Source organism: Buteo buteo, chromosome 13 (assembly GCF_964188355.1).
Source record: "Buteo buteo chromosome 13, bButBut1.hap1.1, whole genome shotgun sequence".
NCBI lineage: Eukaryota > Metazoa > Chordata > Aves > Accipitriformes > Accipitridae > Buteo > Buteo buteo.
The window spans coordinates 25,545,798-25,570,479 of NC_134183.1; the positions used below are offsets into that span (position 1 = coordinate 25,545,798).

The 24,682-nt window shown below is 36.1% G+C and overlaps 1 protein-coding gene across 1 annotated transcript in view; it reads right to left on the reverse strand.

Moving 5' to 3' along the window:
* Positions 1-7,722: 7,722 nt before the first annotated feature.
* The window catches only part of EFL1 (elongation factor like GTPase 1), an 80,560-nt gene continuing 63,600 nt past the window's right edge, over positions 7,723-24,682 (reverse strand). Inside the window, exons 19-20 of the mRNA XM_075045135.1 lie at positions 21,142-21,326; positions 7,723-8,284 (exon numbers count right to left, since the gene is read on the reverse strand). Of these exons, the coding sequence (XP_074901236.1) occupies positions 8,096-8,284; positions 21,142-21,326 (374 nt within the window). The 3' untranslated portion in view covers positions 7,723-8,095. The remainder of the gene's footprint in view (positions 8,285-21,141; positions 21,327-24,682) is intronic.

Below are 24,682 nucleotides of genomic sequence, written 5' to 3' on the forward strand. Positions count from 1 at the left end.
GCATACTTGCACACTATCTATTACTGAACACTTCTAGAGCAACAAAGCAATCTCATTATGCAATTAAAATAGTTCCTATAAAGGCACCCATACAAGTGTGATATTGTTTTTTCCACAGCATTTTTACATTTCTTCTCCAGCCTTTCCCTTTCACACCAGCTGCAGTCAAATTACTCACTGGCCCTGATGCTAACCATGTTGGATGTGATAGGAACAGACTAGACATTGTTTTAACACAGGGAGGTTAATTTAAAATAACCTTTCTAAGCTGTTCATACTGCATGACAGCAACATTACAAGGAGAAGACATGGATTCATAAATAGGATCAGCTTTCAATCCCCAGACCAGTGATAGCAGCACTTGTCATGAACATACTGTGTGCCTAGTCTCCAGGGGAAGTGCAGCTTCAGCTGCCACTTACACAGCTCCTTCTGTCAGTCACTCCATGAAGCAATGCCAGTTTTTTCTTCTAAAGAGCCATTCCCTTGACCTCCTAAAGGTAAATGATACCATGATAAGAAATGGAAGACAGAAAACGATTAGCTGCAGGTATGCTCCATAGCATGCCTGCTGCTGTATTGCATTCAGCACCAGTTGGTTCCAGATATGTCTGTATCAGTGAGCAAATAAATCAGCCTTGATGGTTATAAAACCATAATTTAAAGGAGCACAAGAAAAATAAAAAAAAGGACTTACAGTCAAAGACGTATCTTAGAGGCAACCAGAAACCACTGCTTAATGATTGTATCACTCCTGCCATGAAAATTTTTAGGGTTTTTTTGTCATCTCAGTCCCTACTCCTACATGACTGACCTTCACTTTGCATCCTCCCCTTTGAACAAAGTAGGAGTAAAATCTCAGAGTACTCAGGCAGTAAGTCTAGCCAAAAAGTTATACTGCCTTCAGATGTGGCAAAGGAGTGGGACTCCTAAAGCTGCCATGGACTTTCTTAAGTCGTCTGATTAAATCTGCCTCTTCAACATGATCAACATTCTTACAGCTCCACTAAGGACAGCATTTAGGCTTGCACTGCATGGTAGGCACTCTATTTTCTTGAAATTTTCTTGAACTATTTTCTTGAATCCTACCATTACAAGACAGATGAATGTTCCTTTTTTCAAATGCTATGAAATCATCGCTACAGCAAAAAATTGCTTTCGTAGGGCACACTGAGTTAGGCGGCCAGGGGTCATTTTGTACTAATGCCCTCTATTAAAGCTTGTTGCTTACTCCACAGCCTTTTTTTTTACATTAAGATTGTGGGCTTTTCCTTCTTTTTTAAGCAAGTTATAATCCAGAATTACTGTTTTCAGGAGAATATGGCAGAGGGGACAATGATACACATAACTGTCATGGAGTCATCACTAAAGCCCAAAAGTTTCTTAAGACTTGCCTCTAAGTCTGAGGCCTTTGCTACAGCAAAACCAATGACAAAATATTCCAGGGTAGCAGTTTACACTGGCATAAATCATTCAGAAAGCAATGAAACAAGAGTGATTTATTCATTACCTGGCTTAATTTATTACAGTGTAAAAGAACCATATGAAAAATTCTGAAAAGAGCTCTCCACAGATGGGAAAAAGCCAGCACTGAATTGGTGGTGATGATCAATCTGCCTCCCATTTGTAATTCCACTTGAGAAGATGCATATTTTAGCTGTGCTTTGTGGCCACTTCACAGAAAAGTAGCATAACATTACTGAATTCCCCTCCCTCTCCGGGGACAGCAAATGTGTTTGTGAGCATGTAGGAAATGCAGGGTTTAAAAAGGCGACAGATTCTTTTGGCAAAGTTTTATTTTTGCTGCCTGTGCAGGTTATTATTTATTGTTAGCCTTTTACACCAGCAGCATTTCTGAGGTAAAAAAATGCATCTAGATAACTCACCGGAGAACAGTGAGACATGCCACTTTGTAAGGGTGAAGGACAAGCCTTTTATACAGCCATCAAAAATGCTAACAGGAAAACACTACTGAATTTTGCCTCTTTTTTTTTTTTTTTTTTGGTTCAAATTCCAGAATCAGCAAGTCTTTACAAAGATAAGCAGTTTCAGTAAAAAGGAGTAAATAAGTTGATAATAAAAATATTCCTCTAAAGAATCAATGGGGGGTTATGGAGTTAGATTCTTGGTAAAATAGGAAATGAAGGAGGAGGGATGAGTAGAGGGGGAGGAAGGATAAATTAACAATAAATAAATAAATAAAGCTTCTGTAGCAAAACAGCATCTGTTGAATCAGAAAAGTCTCTGCCAAGCAGCCCAAACCACACTACTTCACGGTATCTATTTTTTCCTCCTGTTAGTCATGGTTTGCAGGAGTTTTATAATCAAGGAATGATACAGCTGTAAAAGACCAATGCCCCCCAAACTTCTCAGTTAATGTTATTAATAGAAACTGTAAAGATCAATATTAATTTTTATCTTATATACTTTTCAGTAGATCCAAACTAGCACAAAACAAGTCAAAAAGCACACACTCACAATAGAGGATATGACTAAGCCACACCAAGTAGGTAAGAGACCAAAATTCAGCAATATTGCTAAATCAGAATGGTATTTACATGTAAATGTTTTATCTTGCATGTAAACTATTTGTCTAAGCACCAGTAAAATCAGCCAGGCCTACACAGACATCTCACATTAACACTGTAAGTATTTTCCTTCTCAGGGCTGTACTGAAGAAGCAAATCACAGACACTGCGAATTTGAGGAATAAAACTGCAAACTGGTGAAGAACAGCACAATAAGAAATGTACGCACTTTTTATCATTTTACAGACATATCTATGTGTGGTTTAAAATAAAAGGTTTTACTCCACATTCTGCCAACCTTTCCCCAAATTCTTTGGATCCCACTCTGCTGAAAATTCCCAAGAAGCTTGAGTTAAGGCTGTGGGAATGGCATCAGCTTTTTTTTAAAAACACCTTGTGCCTGGTACACTGCCAATGTGGATGTTTGTGTCTTATACCCCTCAGTCACAGCTGAGATGTCATAAATGAATCTGAAGAATTCAATTGTAAGCTTGAAGTTCAGAAAATAATAATAATAAAAAAAATCTGTTTCAGACAAGAATGTGTATTTACTTGGCTTTCTGCATATTCTAATAAGATTCATATCTGTTGAGGTGGGGCGGACGAAATACAGGAAGAAAATATTCCAGTCTGAAAATGGAAAGCTGTGGTGCATCCATGCTTTTTAAAATACTTCTAGCTTAAAACATTTGTTTTCAGGTCACTTTTCCTGTTCATGACAACCTCTATTATAAAGAAGTTTAATGAAAAGACTCTCAGATCCATAGAAAAGCTTAACTATAGTCCAAATAAGAGAATAACAACAACGCAAACACCCTCAAATTACAGTGTTAAAAGAACACTTACTACCTGGAAATTTTATGTAAATATTTGATCTTTAAAAATCATGTTTCAGAATTGGTTTCATTTCCATTGATTTTACATATCAGAAGTAATGTCAATTAATGGAAATTTCTTATAAGCATCCTCTAAGTGGGGATCTTGTAGTATACAGTAAAAAAAAAATTATTAACATTTAACACCTTCCAAGGAAGGACTTCAAAACATTTTACGAATACCAGAGGACTATATGTCAACACTACGAGCACTGAAAAGACCTTACCACTATTTTCTTGACTGTCCTTATCCTATACATGATGCAGCAAAGAAAACTATACTCCCTTGCCTTGTTTCAACTCTTGAGTTTTCACAGGCAGTCTGGTATGAAAAAGAATCAAAATGAATCAGAAGCTATGTGAGACTTCAAACCAAGCATTAAAAAAATGGTGCTGACAAAATAATCCAGCTCATTCACATCTTCTCCTCCACATGCTCTTCTACTTCCATTTCTGCTTCCAAAGGAAACTAGGAAGAAACACAGAAAAGTCTACACAGCATTCTGAACCAAACTAAAGTTAGAAGAAACCCTAATAGAAGCAGCAAAACCTTTAGATACCCTGCCCAAAGAACTTAGGTTGATATGATCAGGGCCAGGAGAAAAGTCACCTGAATTCCCAGTTTGAGTTCTGCTGCCAAGTCACACTGTGGAAGGTTTTAAGCAGACCTGCAAGCTTCTGTTCTTCAAGTTGTCTCATCTGTAAATGGTATTTGTCTGGCACTAGGTTTATAAATGAAAAGTTTCAGACATATATTTGAGGAACACCTCTCTCATCAAGAGAGCTGTTTTACTCCCAGAATTGCCAAGTACAGTGTATTTACCTCCTGTGTAAAGTAAGAGAAGGAAACTGATGTCCAGTTTCTCATTTATACTGGAGACGTTTATTTCCCTCACCCAGTCTGTGGAAACAAAGAACAAGCAAGCACTTAGCAAAAGCTGAGGTTCTTTTATTCTCATGGGTCTCAGGTAGTTGCACAAACAGGTGACTCCTTGCACCCACAAAAACATAATTTTTCTCAGGCATGGCAATATGCCAGGCCTGGCTGTACAAAAACTCATTAGTTTAAGGTTCCCTTTTTAATCTGGCTGTCTGAAAGATCAACTAAAAATTCCTCAAGCAGCATCAAAGAATTCTCCTGCCCACAGCTTTTCATGAGAAGAATCTTGTTGCTCATTTGTCTTCTGTTGTAAAGCCTGACTTGACCCACCTCTCCCCTCTTATACTATTGGAAGGACTACTCAAGAAGATTGCAAGGTACTTGAACTGTGCTGCTCACAACCTCCCTATAGACTTATTATGGCTTTCTCCATATATTTATAATCCAACACCATGCACAGAAAAGCAGAGGGTTCTACCATGCACTATGAGAAATGTAAAGGATATTTATTTGTGATTGCTTAACCAACCCCGAATTGTTAAAGAAGAGTTTCAACTCAAAACAACGGCCATCTGAATTTTGCCAGGACCCTCTGCTATCAAAGTATTCAATCTAATAAAGCATCCCAAAATCACTTACAGCCAAAGCTACTCTTCCATGCTCTAAATTTATCAAAGTACTGTGTACAGTTCAAATGTTGCATGTTTCTCTCTTCTTGGTAGCGCAGCAGCTGACTTTATGAAAGAGTGACACGCTCTATTTCCCACAGAATAAGTTTCCAAATATTACTGTCTCAAACAAGAAGAGTTAGTTCCTAAGGTTAGCAGGGAGTCAAGAGATTGTATTCAGACCTAATTTGGGAACTACATGCTTTGGCACAGAAATATTGTGCTTCTCTGGTGACTCTGTCCTCATCAATTGTAATATTGAGGCTGCAGCTGAAGCCCTAGACTAACATAGAAAGAAGGGTAGGAAAGGAAACAAAGCAGATTCCAGTTATACTTTGATTTCTCTTTTGGACTCCTGCTTTAAAATATAAGTGAAGTCTGTTGAAAGAAAGAAAAAAAATATATGGGGAAAAAAAGGGTGAATCTCCTAATATTACTAGTGCTTAAGGAAATGAAAGATTTTTAAAGCAAAAAGATAAAAGATGTGTGGCCAGAGACAAGAAAGGGGCTTGCTAGACACTGTTTGGTCTTTATTCTTCTCTGGGAAAATCTAGCTCCTATTTTTGTTTTTTCTTTCTACGAAGTGGAATCATTTGGACTATCACATGGTTTGCCCAGTGAATAGTTATAATCCTCTAGTAAATATTACCACATAGAAGCTGTTGTTTTTACACATTATCAGTTGTGAGGAGCCTTGATTCTACTCAAGCCAGTAGAGCCAAATCATATTAATTAAGTGCACAGTTTTTAGAAAGTTAAAAGTGTACTGAACATTTACACATATAAAATATTTTAAGAGCTGTGTATGCTCATTTTAAATATGTATTGTATTTAGCAATAAAGCTGGTGATGGAAAATGAAATTAAAAAATGGCTAGCTCTCAATTAAATCTTTCCATGGCTTGCTCCATCAGCAAGTTATTTATCCTGCTTTGCAGAGATTTTCCAAAATTATGTCATATTGTTATGTATGTGTAACAAAGCTGGGGAAAAACAGCTACATCAAGTTACCTTTTTGAATAATCCAGAGAAAAATGCTTAGAGATTCATGGCACATAACCAATTAGATTCTCTTCCCACTAGTAGCTGTTACTAAAGAAAACAGATCTCAAATATTGCTGCTAGCAGTTCTTGCAGGTTCGCTCGATCTTCTTCTGCCAGTTAGTGGAGTTTTTGCTTTCTACAAATAATAGTGTTGCAACATCCTGAATTAGCATCTTTATGCTGCTTGAGATGCAATCCAAAAATATGCCATAACAAAACATGAAAGCTGTTGTTAAATCTTTTAAAATCTATGTTAACGCTCTTTCTGCTCACTCAAGTATAGTGTGTAGTAGATTACAGTTAACAATTACGTGGTAATAACAATCACCGACCTGTCCATCTCTACATCACCTATTCAAACACCTTTGTGACTGCAGGCCAGACATCCCCAACTCTATCTTGGATTCAGCTATAGCAGGGTAGCTGCATTAGCCAAGGTCTCATTACAAACATTTATGTCGCCTGTTTCTTTGCAGGCTGCAGTAAGTTACCATGCCTGCCATGGGTATACCAGCCAGCAGTGCCCAAACTACATAAGTATGTTTGTTCAAGTTCTAATAGGGCTGCTGTTCAGACACCCCTTGCAAAATAACAGCAATTTATGGAACAACCTTCTAAGAAAGGCGAATATTTCATTTTCTTGAATAATTCATAAATACAATCTTAAAAGGAAACATTTCCATAATGAAAGCAAACAAGCTGGAAAAGAAAAGGCTGCTATTTAAAATAAAAGTTAAGCATTCAAAATCATTCTACTCATGAAACAAGTAACAGGTTTCTTTCCCACAAGAAGCAAAACTGATATGAGTAAATTCTGCCTGCTGCATTAACTGACAGACACAGAATATTTATTCAGAAAGACCAAATAGGTGCTAAAGGAGTACAAGGCAATCACAAATTTAAAAAATGGTTATATTCTGGAAAGAAAAGGACAATCCATTTGCATGGTTATTTGAAACAGAACTCTTAGCAATTAGCAAAGACAAGAGGTAGCAGAAAGCCAGTTGGCACAAGATTTAAGGACTTATTTCCCATTCATTTAACTAAATATCAGAAACTCTTCAAGGACACCTATCTATTCAGTCTTAACCTTCTAGAATTGTCTTTTCCTTTTACAAATCTAAGCAGCCAAATGAGAAGATAATCCATGCATCATGTTTCTCTTCTATCCAAGGTTTCCATTTTTCTTAACTAAAACTTACACCCTGTGAGGACTTTTTTTCCTGCTAGTCTTGGTCTGAATCATTTTGGAGCCTTTTACATCCTAGACACCTGCAAACAGCAAGACATTTTGTATATTTTTGCAATTGTTTCCCTTCACTGAATTCAAGACAACAGGCTGAATGGGTAGAAATTTCTGCAAGAGTCTGTAAACACACAGGATTGGCAGAGGTAGCTGCGTGCCTAGTTCAGAGACAGCAGCTGCCAGCTTAAGACAATCATAGGAACTTTTTAATAAGATGTGTTCTAAGGAGAGAAAAAAGACAAACCTTGCTTGGTTTGCAGTGCTTAGTCTTCCACATGTGCTATTTTTGCCTGCCCTCTGATTTAAAGAAGATACATTACAGCTTTAGATGACTGCTTACATAAGGAACAGAGTAAAACAAATAGTTTAGAAACTCCTAATAGGCTTACACCTATTTGCATATAGGTAACTACGGAAAGTACTGGTGAGTACAAATATATTACAGAAATTAAAATAAATTTAAAAAACAGTCAAAAAGGAGCTAAATTCAGTGCATAGTTTATTTGCAACAAACTAGCTAACCAGCTCTAAATGTAATTACAACTGACAAATCAGAAAGAAACAAATTAAATTAGGAGTTCCTAATCCTGTGACAGAAAGTTCAATAGGGCACTATGTTTTAAAAATTGAGACCAATTACAATGAATATGCCTGTATTTTATTTAAATAAATAAACTATTTTCTCTGTATAAAAGTTGGAAAGGCTTAAGTTTATTAAAACATAAGCCACAGACATTACAGCAAGTAAGAAAAGTGGTGTCAAAGAACAAAGTCCAGATGAAATTTTGAATCTGCTGCATAGAAAATAATCCACCCGCACTTAGCTGAGTCAGGAGAGAAAGGAAGCAGACACAGCTACTTATTTCTACTGAGAGTTCTTTGCTTTTCAGCATGCTCCACAATTTTTTCTTCTACATAAAGTCCCTTTCGCTTTCTTACTGCATTCATGTACTTGCGGGCCTGGTTCTCTGAGTCTGCCTTTTCCCCAAAGTGCAAATATTCTTCCTCAGTGGTTGGTACCCAGAATGGGTCACTTGAAATGATCTATAAAAACAAACAAACAAAAAAGTAAAGTAGTACAAAGGTTTATTAGTACATTTCAGGAATCAATCTCTGAAGTAGAGAAATATGAAAGTAGAGCAGATAAGAGTTTTCTGGAAAGCCTGCAATTAACTAAGCAGAAAACAAGAGTTAAGATACACTATGTAGCACTTGTCATAAGAAGCCCACAGTACCTTTTCAAATTCAGTTGCATTTATCTGCACACGCAATTTGAAAAACAAATTTAAGTGCCAGTCAGCAAACAATGTCAAATAACATTCAGAAAAATCTCAGTTTTCAAGAAGGAATTCCTTATTTAGAATATTATGTCACTATGATTTTATTAGAATTTATAAGAACTGAAGGTTTCTGCTTATTTCTGTTCCTGACGTTCTTCAATCCCTATGAGTTCGACAGATGGTTTAAAAATCATTATTTCTGGTGCTAATTTATTTAGCAGAGCTGTTCTTGCAGCTTAATATCTCAGGGGCCCTCCTCTAGAAGAGATTTCAGATATAACACCATCAGAGAATAACTGGACATGTCTTTATCCTCAGTTCATCCTATATACCCCACACTTCTCAGGCTACCATAGACAGTATGTCAAAGATGTAGTTATCTTACAAAGTCTTTAAAACCTTTCCTCATTCTATCCTGCACAGCAAAGCTACAACATTTTTAATTCCCCAAGAAAGTCAGAAGATATATTTACTCTCTACCTTTGGACTATGTACATTTCACACAAATTCTAGGCTTAATGCTTAATTAGCTAGCCAAAGATAACAGTTTATTCCTTTACTGTTAGTGACTCTCGTATTACTTTAAGAAGTCTTAACTTTCCAAGTAAATGTTTTAAGACCTAAAGATAAAGGAGACCCCCCCCCCCCCCCAATTCTAAGCTCCTAAGAATCCAACTCAGTTCTACTCATATGTTAAACTGTTGCAGGCATGAGAAATTACTAAGTCATCAAGTGTGATCATCAAATCTTAGGCTCATATAACGTGTATGTGTAATCAAACCTGAGAAATGCTCCTTAGTGAACTGATGTCTGGGTGACCAACCAAAATTGTGTAGGGTTTTAGTCCTGAGGTTTAACTTTCCATCCCATTAGTGGACAATTAGCCATAAAACAGAGTAAAAAATACTGTAGTTAATGAGCACTAAGGAACTTAGTGAAAAATAAAAAGATCACCTTCCAAGAATGCTAAAAATGAGCATTAGGAAGGAATGAAATTGACCATATATGTTACTCAGGTTCTGTGGCAAATTTCAAAAATACTTTTTTCACTTAAATGATTGTAGATTTCCTCACAAGATGCAGTTACAGGTAATATATTTTTACTAAAAAACCCAAAGGTAATACTATATCCATTTCTTAAACAAAATCTTCATGGAAAAAGGAGTGCGGACAAGTATTAGTTACTGTAAGAATCGTGATAGTTGTGACAATAATTGAGGACATCACTGTATAATAACTTCTGAAATATATAATACTAGCACTAACATTAATAACTGACAAGGAGGGAACAAACTTCCCTAAACTACCAATTTTAGCTTAGTGTTATAAACCTTTTCTTCCGACAAATACTTTTAATTGCCATATGATATTTCAAACTAAGCAAAATTTCCTAATGCTTATTTAAGTTACACAAACTAGCAAGAACAGGAATTAAAAAATGATGGCTTAAGATGGACAATTTTCCCCAGAAACATCAACAATTGTAAAGTCCTAATTTAATACCTCATCTTAAATAACACTTAACACAATCAAACAAATTACACTTTATGGGGAGTTAGGAAAATGACTATGGCAGAAGATTACTATTTTGTATTAGGTTAACATTGTAGGTTCAATGCTGGTAAATTAAGTGGAACATTACTCGTGCTGAAAGTAACATCCAATCTCAATTGTTTAGGTGGGAAATGACTATGCACAGGGTTGTCTGGCTGAAAACCAAAAGCAAGCACAGCTCATAAATAAACAGTACAAAACTTAGCTTTCCAAATGTTTCTACATTTATTTTTAACATGAAAGTAAGAAGGACTGTCTAACCATAGAAGAATCTGCCTGAGTCATACCCGTTCTGATGTCTTGTATAGGGCCTTGTAACCAATGCCTAGATACTTAAAGCTTACATCAATACAAAAAGAATGGTCCTCACTCTTGGACAGCTTGAAAATTTTACCGTTCTTTTATACATTAGAAATAAAGAAAAGAGGCAGTGAAGACTACTGGGATTTTTCCAACTTTTGGGCAAAAATTGCATGTTGACTTGATGAAGTTGTAGTGATGTTCATACTGAACATCTTAATGATAGAAAAACACCATGGACTTCCCCATTCAAATCTGCCTAAAGAGCTGAACAAACAAAAATTTCAAAGTCCAAGAACACATGAATAAGAAAAGGTGATTCATGCTCAATGGATTTGCTCCAGACTGTACTGCTGTGGGAGATTATACAGCTACAAACTATGATAACTTTAAAGGCTGTTACTATCCCCTTTGATGAATTTTTTTTTACATCAGCAAGAAATCTAACACCCAGAAGTTATGCCCAGAGAAAAACAGTGAAACAGTGGTTCTTGAAGAATGAATACAACAGAGGAGTCCAAAAGTATACAAAATTGAATTTAGCGATCTAATCTACCTGTAAATATTTAAATACTGCAGTGATGGATGCTTTAAAAAATCCCCAGGTTTGACAGACTGGCTCTTTCAATAATTTATTAAAGACTTGTTCTACTCCTGTTAACTGAAGTTTTGCACTGGATACTTCTTCTACCGATAATAATTCTTTATGCCTCAACAGGTATCTCTAGCTCTCAGGAAAGCCAACATAACAGGAGGCCCAAATGTATGTACTGTTTAGTATTTAGCAGCCAGCAAGGCTAAACTGCAAACTTATTGCAGCATGGGGCTACAGAATCCTGAGCGAACCTTGTACTGCTACATGATGCAGAACAGCACTGTAAAGGGACATAAATTGGGTTTTAAAAGCCACCTCAGGAGCTAGCTTTGCTTCTCAACCTGTCTACTGCTTCTAGAATGAGTTATGATGGCATCTGAAAATTTCTGTTAGAGGATCATGCCTATCTGAATGGTGTGGACACACTGCAAAAGATGAGGTTAATTAGAATGCAGTATTTATATTACCACACCATCATAAGTAATGAGAAAGAGGAAGTCAGTTCTACTGAGTCAGCTGGAACTTGGGGCATCAGCTGTGCATCTCCTTTAAGAAGTCAGCAAATAGCCATGTTAATGTAACCCTAATATAACCGCACAGAGGTGTTACTGACACAGTGATACAAAAAAAAGTCAGAAGTTTTCTTTTTTAAAAGTTCTGATTCTGTAAGTGAAGGTGAGGGCACAGACTAGACTGTCCCTCTTCTATTCACATCATATTAATGAATCAAAGTAAATGCATATAGCAGGTGGCATCCATCATTCCCCATACTCTGTTAATACAGCGCAAGCAAGCAAAAGGAAAAAAAAACATTTCCGTACAATGCTCCAAAAGCATTGTCATCAATTTGCTTACAATAGTAGTTGTCAGAATGGTGGGTCTGGGTTTCCTGGAATCAGAGCTGAGAAGCTTTTTAGCCCCTGAGCTATTGTTTGTATTCATGGGAACCGCATAGGGATGACTCTGGAATCTGTGACAGAAATTGAGTTTTTGTCTGGATAAAGTCCTAAATGATTAATTAGATTCTAAATGGACTGATCCTTCTGGAATACGATGTAACCATTTAACAGAGGGCATGTACTGTGGATCCTGGAAGATTCACAGGATCAAAGCAGAAAAAGACACCCACAAATGTTATTCTATGTTGCATGTCATCTTTAATTTAAAATTATTTAGATGTTTCCACGTACTAATTTTTCAGTACAAAACTAAACCATACAGCCTAAGATTAATTTAAAAAACAGAAATGTGATAGCATCTTAACAGTGCTTTTTCAAAAAGTTACACTCCTAAACAAAAACTTCAATCAAAATGGAACTGGAAATTCAAAATAACATGCCTTTCACAGCTGAAAAAAATCTTTAAGTGGCTCAGTTAAACTTCTACCAAAGGTCTTTTGTCCGCTTTTCTCTCATTCTGCCTGTGTGCCATGTGTCTGGGAACCACTGAGCAGGGGTGACAAGAAAATTATCACAGCCAAACTGTTTACACCCCCAGTGTAACATCAAGAGGAACCAATATTAGGAGAAAGACAATGCAAAACTAATGACATAATGGTAAAGTACATTTTAAAATACCACCACACTGTGTGTGATTTGATAACTAGGAAATTCGGTGTACCTTTTCTTTGGGAACTTTTGCTAGGACTTGGGAATTTTTCTTCATAACAGCATAAACTAGCCACTGGCCTATGCTTATTTATTATTCAACACCAGAATAATCTGATGGGGACAACAGCAGCCTTGACTCCAAATAGCCCAGAACAAAGACATGATTACTCCTCCAAAGCATGCATGACAAAGCAGCAAGACAGCTACTGCTTCCTAGTTAACACAACCAAATATTTCTACACTATATCCCCATGGTTCTTCTGAAAACAATTTCTTTCAAAAAGTGAATTATACATCAAGGTTTGTGTAGTGGATCACTGGACTAGCATTTACTGTATTAGAGAAAAAATATTTTCTCTAAATGCAGCCATACAAAATGCAATACAGTAAAATGAATTAGTGCACAGCAGCTGATACAATTCTTAAATCTGCTATTGCAAATGCAATTCTTAAGTGATGGAAGTGTTCTTTAATAGTATTGTTTAACAATATGTTCATTGATCTATTTTATAGAAGTCTTGGGTGATAGAATTTGTTTAAAGTATGACTACAAACAAATCACTAGAATGGCATTACACTTAAAAGAAAAGAAACAGTCAAATACATGCTGAAGAGTGTGTTCCATAGCTCACTGCAGAACTATGAGCCCACTCTAGGTATAGATAAAACACTGTTTATAACAAAGTCAGCTGGGATTAGGTATTTCAAAAGAAGTGAACAGATTACTTCAAATACTGTAAGTGCAAGGGTGTTCTTGAGAAAAAGAAATCATTCTACAGCAAGATGTTTCATTAAATGTCACAACTATTCAAACCAACACACCCAAACAATGAAGTCTCATAAGACTTGTTTAGTAACCGCATGCAGGGTAGCATAGGCAAAACAGCTGTCATTTTCTTTTAGCCTAACAACTTCCACATTAATTATTCAAACAATAAATGCCTGTATCTTTATCAGAGACATAATCTGAATACCTGTAATAAATAATCCATAAAAATACAAACACTATGAGTGTACTATGTTAATGCTGGAAGACAATACAATGTGTACTAAATTCTGCAAATGATTATATAAGCTAATCAAACTTTTCAGTAAGATTTGAGTTAGAACAGATCACTTCCAATTCAAGAGGAATTGGAATTTTAAGCCTTGATTTGAAGATGATTTATTATTTGCATTTCAGTGGCACCCAGATGGCTCCAATAGTGATCTGTGTCCCATTGTCTAGTGTATTTCACAAAATGATGGTATGAAGCAGTCTCTGCCTAAGGCAGCCTAATTATGCAAAACAAGGTTGAGGGAAGCATCAAAAGCAAACAGAAGGGATCTGCCTAGTTCATCCAAAAGGTCAGACAAATCTGGGAACACAGCCATGTTCCTAGTAGCATTTCCCCTACTGGTCCTTACTGCCTGATGAGGACAAAAAATTTCTTTTGAGCCAAATATCATCAGTATGGAAAATTCTTTAGTTCGACCATGAATAGAAAGAGCAGTCTTACACTGTCCAATGAAGATCTTAAGACCAGCAAGCAACATTATGGCCCTCATGAACTGCTTAGTAAGAAATCCCAAGAACCACTAAATTCAGTGTGATTGGGCACTACCACAAGCAGCCCTTAGCATGCCAAGAAAAACATTATGCCAGAAGTTGTTCTTCAAAAAAAAATTTCAGAAGAACTCTTATGCACAATTTCAAAGATGACACAGGCTTTGGTGTATCACAATCCTTTCTACCTTAGAAAAATTGATGCTAGAAAGATACTTCAAGAACATTCACAGTTCAAATGGTGCCCATCACTTAGCAATGACATAGACGATGCAACTAAAAGGGTACAGCTGATATGCATGTCTTAGATGTCTGAAGCAGCCCCATCAAATGGAAATTACCTCTACATTTCAGGTAAAATGATAGAACTTTGCAGAGTTTTATGTGAAATGTAACCTTGAAAAAGTGTTACCTGCTGGGTTTTCAGTAATATGCTGGGTAATGTTGTAAAAGTGCTTCTGTACTGAACATAACCAAATGGTGCAAGGCCATTTGGGTACTGGTAGTGTGCTTCCAGAACAGAGAACACCAGGCAGGGTACCCAATAAGACTGAGGTCAGGTGGATTGGGGTGGGCTCTAAACAGTGCCTCGTACATTTTTGGGATGTGGAACAGAGCAGGGAGGATATGACAATCTCAAAAGTGGATAGAGGCTAATTTCCCGACTACACTCCTGTGACCTCAGATCCAGAAAGACCCATTATGTCAGTAAATAAGCCCTTCCTTGAGTTTCACGCACAGTGTAATGCAAAGGTACCCAAGTGTCTGGCTAATTCCTGTATTTAACCCAACCAGCTACAGAGTCTGGAAAGCAGTGCTGGCATATGGCAGCCCACTACTGCCTAATACATACCATGCTCGTGCCTGTACTGACAGGTAGTTTTCCAAGTCATTCCTTACTTCCATGTGAAAGAAAATATAGATCCTAGAGCAGTGTTGCAAGATGACATTTGGCAACTTTAAAAGCAATCAGCTGCCTTCCATCAACTCCAGGTAAAACAGCTTGATGCTAGCATATGACTAGGAGCTCCCATAACCTGTAATGTAGAGCAGCCCAAATACCTTTTTTAAAGCAATTTCTGTACTACAGCGCTGAAATACTTTTGCTCAGCAATATACAATTGAAGATTAGGTAAAAACTTACTAATTTTGCCATTCTGCTTTCAAAGCAGCCAGGATCTCAGCCTGTCCTTGAAAGAAACCACAACTTAAAATCTCAAGGAAAGATTCTGCAAGTTTCTGTCATTTCTTGGTTGTTGTTTAACCAACTATGGGGTCTTACTGGTTTTATTCAGTGAAAAACCCTTTCAGAACAGGTATCTTATTCCTCTGTAAACCCTTACAGGCCCCAAATGCTTCCTATTCAGAAAGGAAGAGAATATTCTCTCTGCAGATTCAAATTCTCCATTTTGCTGTGCCCATTCCACCACAGTGGAAAGCAGATATCACCTCCTTTCCTGCTTGGGCGTACTGAGTGACTGTGGGAAGTGCTGAGCACCTGAAACACTTCCACAGAACATCATGCTGGGGATGAGGATTAAGCAGCAGCGGGTGGGAGGAGAAACATCTACAATATGCTAAAGAATTTTACAGAAGAACCTACACATAAACATTCTCAAAATAAAAACAAGTCACACTTATTTTGTTAAAACACAAACTTTCACATTGTACCAAATACTTTGTGTAACAGCTTGCCTATTTTACAAATAGCTAATCTCTATACCACATCCTGAAAGAAAAAAAAAAAAAATGACTAATTTTCAGCCTCCCTTTTTACCAGTTGACTACCTTGTAGCCAAATCTTGGCTTCACAGAATGCTGCCACTTTGCATCACTATAGACCAACTTATGTGTCAAAGAAATAAACACAATATATCTTCTTCTCAAGATTATTATATCTACTTTTATACAGGCATTTAAAAGAAAGCATGAAAACAGACTGCTCTCTTCATAACCAACTTGGGAAAAACCTCCCAATTTTATTTCTCTCTGTATTCCTTCAGAGTATTTTCTCTCAACAGCTCTGGATTGTATATTACAATGTTTGGCAAAAATACAACTGGGAAAAAAAAAAAAAAGAGAGAGCAAGCAAGAGAGATGGAAGTTATAAACCCAACAGTAAAGTTCACTTATTTTGTATCCATGGCCATCTTCCAAAAGCTTCAAAAATCCAAAAAAGTATCAGATTCATAGCTTCTTGTTTTCTTTCAGAGAGAGGAGGTTTAAGGGGGTACAGAATAACCTGCAGTCAAACTTCAGATGTTTAACGTGCAGAGATGCATTAGGAGCGTAGATTCCCTACAAGCAAAATGAACATCCAACAGTATTTCATAATTCAGAGATCCCATTCACAATATATAAAGGGGATGGCCAAGGCTTTAAAATGCCTGCAGTCAGATATGAGGAACTCCTCTTCCAATAAATATTGCAATAATGAACATTTACACATTTAGTTATAAAATAAACTCATAGAAGTTTATTTCAGCTCAAGAGCATCATCCTTGTTTGTGTCTCAATCAGTGACAGCTGAGCTTTAGCCTTGACTTCAGTCAGTAGCTACAAACAGGAATTTGGGAATTTGAAAGAAAAAAAGGAGACGTGTGGCTCTACTGCTGCATTTTTTCCTATTACTTAAGAAACATGTATTGAAAGGGAAAATTAAAGCCACACCACTACCACTTTTATTTACTATTTTAATTAGCTTCAGATATCCTGGGCAATACAACGAGCTTTCCATATTTGAAAGGTTCCAGGTTACTCCTAGAATTCATTTACATGCCTAAACTGTCACTGGCACAATGATGTATGTAAAGTTACAGTTCAAACCTAGTATAGATTCACAGATTCTTAGAGTATCTCTCATTACCTTAGTCTGCTTCCTGTTTAATGCAGGCTTAACAATCTCATCCAGCAACTTCTACATTAAGCCCTCATCTTCTGAGTTGTAAAATGACTTACAGTTTGAAAGGAATAAATTAAAATTCAGAATATAAAACTTCCAGATTCAGAATGCCTCATATTTCTACCAATTATTATATGCAGTCCTTCTCTTACCTTTCTCCAGAGCCCTAAAGCATATTCTAGACACTATTCTACTTAGAAGGGATACTGAAAAAGAATTCAGATTAAACATGTGTTTACAGTTTGCCCATGCCCCCCCAAGAATAAAAGTGTGTCTAACAGCCAATCATTATGCAATTTAAAAGATGCACGTTAACAGGAATACTATACATTTCACAACTTTACAACTAGCAGATGTCTGACAGTTTCTGCACTTGCTGCGAATTCAGTCAGCATCTGACTAGACCCACATGCATTATTTTTTTACTGTAACACAGACTTCCCAAATGGGATTAGGAGCTCCATTATTCTAAGCATTGTGCAATCACAAATACCTTCTGGTTCAAAGAACCTTATGATTAAGATAAAATGACATGATTGAGTGAAAGATGTAACTGCAAGAATTGAGAGAACAAAGGAAACAGGCTCAGGCAAAAACATACACTAATTGAAGATGTATTATTCATTCAAGGATTAAAAAAAATACAAGGAGTTTATAATTATCCCAAAGTTATATATTTTAAACTAAGAATTCAGAAAAAAGTTTATATTGAAATCTAAGAAAATATGGCCACGTAAACCCAATACATTTAACATTTGCCTAGGGATATCATAAAAGAAAATACTTGGCTGACTCTTGAAATTAATTTGTTTAAATTGGGACCAAACTGAAATCTCCCACTAATGGTTATTTGGTGCCATCCTCTACAGGCAGGAATAAATTGTATAAGCGTGACAGAAGAAATTAATAAAAAAGGAGTATCTGACAAGATAGACCTCGATACATGTATTGCTCCATCCCCTGGGGCTGGAGCACTCTGAACTATACAAAATACATTCATTAACTGAAGAAAAAAAAAATGGTAATTTCATTTCCACAGAGACCAAAATGGCTTCATTTAAATGTAGGCTCTATCATTGACCTTCCTGTGTTTACAGTCCACAGATCATATTAATGAAATACAAGAATAATAAAAAAATTAATTCAAACCTCATTTCTTCAAACATACTTTATGCATGTGATTTCTATAAGATTAAATGTTTAAAAGTTTAAAAATACCAAGAAATGTCTATTCCACTATCTGTAAAATAGGGATAACAATACATTAGAAGGAATCTGTGTAGAGGAATACGCTAATGAGCTGAGCACAGTGAGAAAACACCACTAACACAGAATTCATTCAGGATGTCATGGAAGGGTTTAGATAGTATGTAACTAAAGCAGCAACCATACACTGGGTAACACTGGAAAAGCAAAACAAAACTAAGTAGCTATCACACACCCTTTCCATTTTTAGCACTAAGGAAAAAATAGCATAAGATTACACAGAGAGAGTTCACATCCTATTATCTTACACAATGATAAATTAAATAATTGGGATTCAAATAAAATGCTGTTGTTTATCACGTATATACATTTACCATCATAACTCATCAGTAATGTAGCAATGTCAAAGTCATGCCTAATACCTGATGAAACCCGATAGGGTTTTCTTTATTAATCTGGGGGTTTTGTTTTGGTTTTTTTAGCAGAATATAAAGAGGAAAAAGAAACAGATAAAAGCTCTACAAATTACTCATGTGATCTGAGACACAAACCTATTTTTTCTGGCTTCTCTGTCATACCACCACTACAGATTCTGAAAATTGTATTTATTTAGCAATTCTGCTGATGTGAGAGTAGCATGCACTCCCTGTGCCATCGCTGCACAGAGCCAACATTGCTAGTAGCTTAGTAAAAGGCTTATTTTGTCACAAAAATATGCGAGCATGACTTTCAATGTGACAAAAAAACCCAACCCTCCCCATCAACAGGTTTACCAAGTGGAAAGGTGATTGGCTTCACAATCTTTTTTCCTACTATCACTGCATTGTAATATACTAGCTGTAATTATAATCTCTCTTGAGGGTCAATTTTAGAAAATGTTGACAGTTGTTCAAATCTCCCTCTCCTATGCATATCTATAATTTCATGTGAACATTTTCTTATGTAAAATTTGTAGCATCTGACAGAGTGAACATACACATTGAGGTTTGGGGATAAAAGGGAAGGTCAGAGAGGCAAGAGGTTTTTATGTTTTGCCTAGTACTGGAGCACACAGTAGCTACAAATCCTAAAGAAACTGGCACAAAACAATGGTTAGCTGGAATTAACAGTTCTGACTGATATTTCTTTAGGGCACTGATATCAGAGGCTGTTCAGTCAAAAGACCAGTTAAGCCACAAAACCTCACCAGCTGCACTTCAGATGAGAACATCCAAAACTGACAAGACTAGTGTATGCAATACTGCCAACACTCACTGGTTTGAGGTACCTAATCTGTTATTGGCTTACACCTAGATCCCTATATTCAAAAAGTTGTTGCTTTATCTATTTTTTTGTGTATATAACATCTACGGAGGATTGCCTTTGGTTTTTTTTTTTTCTTTTTCATTCAGTGTAGCTCTGTTTTTCCCTTCCGTGGCTCTCTGTGAAGTCAGACTTAGTTACAAGAAGATTAAATGAACCAGTAATGAGGGAGGAAAGGTAAGTCCCTGGTCCACTGCATCTTCTAACACCAGTAAGGTACCACTGCCAAGGAAAAAATAATGTACTTTTCCAAGTGTGCTATTTCAATGATTCCCAACTCTTTTGATAGCACATGACTCAGCTGGTTTGCAGAGATCCTCCTTTTCCATTGGCATCCACATAAAATTCCTAAAGCAGTTAAAATTACTAACAAAGAAATACTGCCAGTGAAATATTTAACAGATACTACTACCTATTAGGACAATTTAGCTACAGGAAAAGAGGAAGAATCCACACCATGTGAAAAAACAGCACATACATCGGACAGAAACAGTGGTAAACGAACCATAGCTGGCAACTGCATGGAGTATTACTGACCTCAAAAATCTGCGGTTGTTTGTACTCAAAGACATGACATTTGAGGTCACAAAATAAATCCAAAGATGAAACAAAAACAAACGAACTACTTTCTAATCCATTTACAAAAGTTTCTGTGGTCCTAACACCAAATAAATGAACACCTGACTAAAGAGAAAATACCAACCAAACAAAAAAACCCCACACCATCAGAAAAACCTAGACTTCAGTTATTCTAAAAATTTCATGTGAAAAGCTTATACCCACTAACTCTTGCCCTTGAACCCATATTTAGCTCCTTCAGTGGAGTCTTCTGAGAAGCCTACAATGCAGGTTTGTTTGTCTTGAACAAGGAACTCTGACTTATAGCTTTTTATATTTCTCCTTGAAGACCTACTATCCACATCATAGCAACAAAATACAGTCCACTGTCAGCTGATGACATTCCTTATCAGCTTTCCCACTTGCATATTTCCTTTATACCTTCATTTTCACCTGATTTCTTTAAGTGACAAAGATGACCAAAGGGAATGATTTTGAGGACACCTCTACTGACTATCACCAGACTCAATTTTGAAAGAACGAAATCTATTCCCTTTGCATTTAAGTATCAAAATATGCATTGGAATATATAAGAACAAAAAAAAATACCTAGGTGTCTGCTAACGCCTTAAAGGTTAACTTTCATATGCATTAGATTTATTGTTACATTTTCTATTAGTGGTAGGTTGGGGTTGTTTTGTGTTTGGTTTTTTTTTCCAGCCCCAAACAAGTTTACCAGAGAACTCATTAAAAAAGGCACATAAAATTCAGGAAAACACATTTATGAAGAATCCGTTCCATTTGTGAAGGACTTACTTTCTACTGAAATAAAAAAGCATCCCATCTAAAAAAATATAAATACATTCCTGAACAGCATATCTATAAAAGGAAATAAGACTAATATAAAGCTATTTTTTTCCTCTTCATTTCAGAAAGGAATTAATCAAATGTCTTGACCAAAACTTAACCTTTCCCACTTATTATTCCAGTCTGCCACATCTACAGGAAATAGATCACCAAACCAGATGGAGTGAATAGATATTTTTACCTCCCAGTGGCTGAACACCAGCTGCGGACTGGCCAGGCCACTAGTTCTCTTCCTGATTTCATCAGCAAAACCAAAGCTTTCTGCTACTGGCAGGACTGCCTTAATAATAAACACATCCGTCCCCTCTTTCATCTCCTCTTGTAACACTCTGCCTTCTCTTTTGGACAAGACAGCATACACGCGACCTGCAAAGACATAATTTTGATGAGCTTACCAGTATATTTATATTCTGCATCATGAAAAGAAATACATAAATATTTATTCAGGAAACTTCAGCATTAAGTAAAATACATAACTTCTCTGGCTAAAATTCTTCCTTGTAAGTGTATCAATTAAGTGGACCCATTAAATTCAAACAAACATATTCTGCCATTACAATGTGCAGAACGATATGAGTAACATTTAATAAATTATTATTACTGTACGGATCTAGATAATGCTTGCACTAGTTGCATTTTATGCAATCATATGGCTATTTCTTAAAGGGCACTTTGACAGATTATGTGTCTAACTTTATTTCTTACAATCAAATATTTGAGAAACATTACTACGAAATACTACTGTTTTTCAGGAATCATATGTCAGCTACTTTTAGAAGTTTGTTTGGATCACCATATCCCTATATGGTACTTGTCCCAGATACTGCAGTGCTATTCTAATCACGGAAAACTAGTTTATCTGAAATGCTACATATTTATTATGTTTAATATGTTCAATTAGTTTTTTAATCAATTCAGTCTTAAGCTAGTAATGGATAATTTTTACTTTTCTTTCCCAAATTAATATTCAATCCATTGAAATGCAGTGTATATATCATTAAAATAGCTGTAAAAACGCCCATGTTTGACTTTACAGTAGGCATTAAGTTAATTTTTTAAAATGTTTTTTGCAAACTTATGGGCTAAGTATTCTACAGAAAAATACTAACAAATACATTTGTGTTGATCAAGATAATAAAAACAAGAAAATCTATGTATTGAAAAAAGTTTTAGGAATGCCTTCATTTACAAATGTGAATAGTTAGTATTAGATGTCAAATGAAAAGTACCTTGCTGCGAAGAACAAGTTTGTACCAATTTCCAAGAGGTTCAAATATTTTATGTTATATTGCACTGAAAAAACATGCATGCAGATTGCTACCTTTTAAACAGCTGGGCAAACCTGACTCTTATTGGAAATAATTAGAAATACACATTACTTCATAATACTTGCCACCTGTTCTGAGTTGACAGAAAGATCTTATTAAATACTGTAGCCATGTACATTGATTTGCATATATACTGTAAGCCTTTTGTGGGATACCAGAGGAAATGCTGGAGTGGGTTTATTTGTCTTTATTTTTTAAATACAGAATCTGGTCCTTGTTCAGGAAATTCAGCACAAGCACATAGCTAGTACAGTTAAATCTTCCTGTCAGATGCAGGTAATGAAGCATCAGCTCAGCACCAATCATTTCAGAGTTTATAGTTCTCTAATAAAATGTGGGTTGAAGTGTTCTTTCTATCATCACTGATAATTTTATCTGCTTGTGCCACTACCAGGACCTCCTCACTGTTCCTCTGACTGAACTTCACCTGTACTGTGCAAAATGGTCTTCTTACTGCTCATGAGGAAATTGAGGAAATACTTAAGATTCTGTATTTAAAATCACAAAAAGATTAAGGCATTCTGAAGATAAGTCACTGAGTTTGCCATGCATGTACAGCCTTTGTTAATATAACTAAGCCATTTCAAGTCTATGGAAATTTCAGTGAGTCCAGAAAATTCTCAGATATGAAAGGGTCCTATCTCAGTGCAGCTCACAATTCAGTAACTGCTTTAAAATGCAAGTTTAAACATACCCATTGCAAAAGAGCATCACATCATGGTCACTGTATGTATACTGTGTATGTACTACACAGTATATATTAAAGCCATTTGTTAAAGCAAGTAAGTTCAAAACCACTTTATAGGTTATTAATGTTATAATTCAAAATATTTATTTTAGTAATTGTTTTAAGTAGGACGTAGAGAACTTTGCACACATATTAATGAGATAAGTAAGGTAACATTTATCACAAAGCACTTTAGATTCACATACTCTGGCCATAATTCACTGAAGATTATTCTTTGAAAACATAAAAGCCAGAAGACAATTTATAGCTTACTAAATGGTTTCTAGCTACATGTATTTCATCCAAGCAGTCTGGAGTATTTCCTCAATTAATGCTATATAAGGTCTTCAGTTTTACCACTATGAGCAGACTGCAGTACACTGAAGAAATACTGGTTCTACCTCTACACTAATTAGTTGAATGGATTTAGCAGCATCAATCAACAAGAAATACTGTAAGATCTTCCTATTCAAAATAGTTAAAACAAATTATTTTGCAACTTCAAAAACAGCTTCAAGGTGCTGCAACATACAGAATAAGTCTGTGCATAATAGGCTCACTTTAAATATGTATTAAGTCCAGCTCCTTAAAATATTTAAGTCCTGTTCATCACTTTACTGAAGGATGCTTCAGTGCATCAAGTGAAAATGCTAAACAATTTCTGCATTCCCTGCATACTAAAAAAAAAAAAAAAAAAAAAAAAAAAGCTTCAGACTGGAAAGAAATACCGTGGAAGGAAAACAGGATCACCATTTGCAAGGGCCTAGGGGTCACCATAAACTTAGCAAACAGGAAAGGAGGAGCTGCTCTTCTATTTTGGAATCTCCACATTTTCACTCGCACAACTGAGCCAGAGATAATACTATGAATTGATGTGAATTGCCCCCTAAAATGCATCATCTAAAATTTTAATAACTTTATTTAAAAAAAAATAAAGACATGACAATTGCTATCAAAATCCAAAAAACCAAAGCTACAACAGAGTCTGGTAAAGTCCTTTCCCAGCTGAGTTTCACTGACATCAGCAAAGTGAAAAGAGTCTAGCTTTCAGTCTCCAGAACACAAAAGAGAGAAGGGAAGAAGAGCTCAAAAGGTAGGAATATCAACAGGCAAAAGCTAATAATAATTAAACATGTGATACTAGTTCAGACTATTCTTCAGCTTTTGGCAGTTTACATAGAACTTCCATAAAGCAGGAGTGTGTAAAAATGGATTTTTCTGAACTAACTGCAGGAATGAGATGCTCAAAGTATAACCTACTGGAAAACATTGGGTGTATGCAGGACCCAAGTCTAAACCCAAGGCTCGTTACACTGGACATGTGTAAGCTTGCAACACATTTCTGTGTTCCTCTCTCCTTGCTCCTCTCCTCAGCTCCACTTCAGTTTATTTTCATTGCCAGAAAAGTCTGATGGAAAAAGCTTTATATACTGAGACAATGAACATAGAAGAACTAGCTTTCTCAGAACCTAACATCTTCAAAACAAGCAGATTAATGTGAAGATATATTAAACAAAACTGGGTATCAATGTATGGAAGACCAGCTGAAAGAATGAAGTTACAAAAGCCAGTGGTTTATCACACGTCAACTGCCAAGTCTTACTGGATAGCATGCATACTCTTCACTTCCCCTAATGAGGATGCAATTTATTAGCTTAACCCTCCAT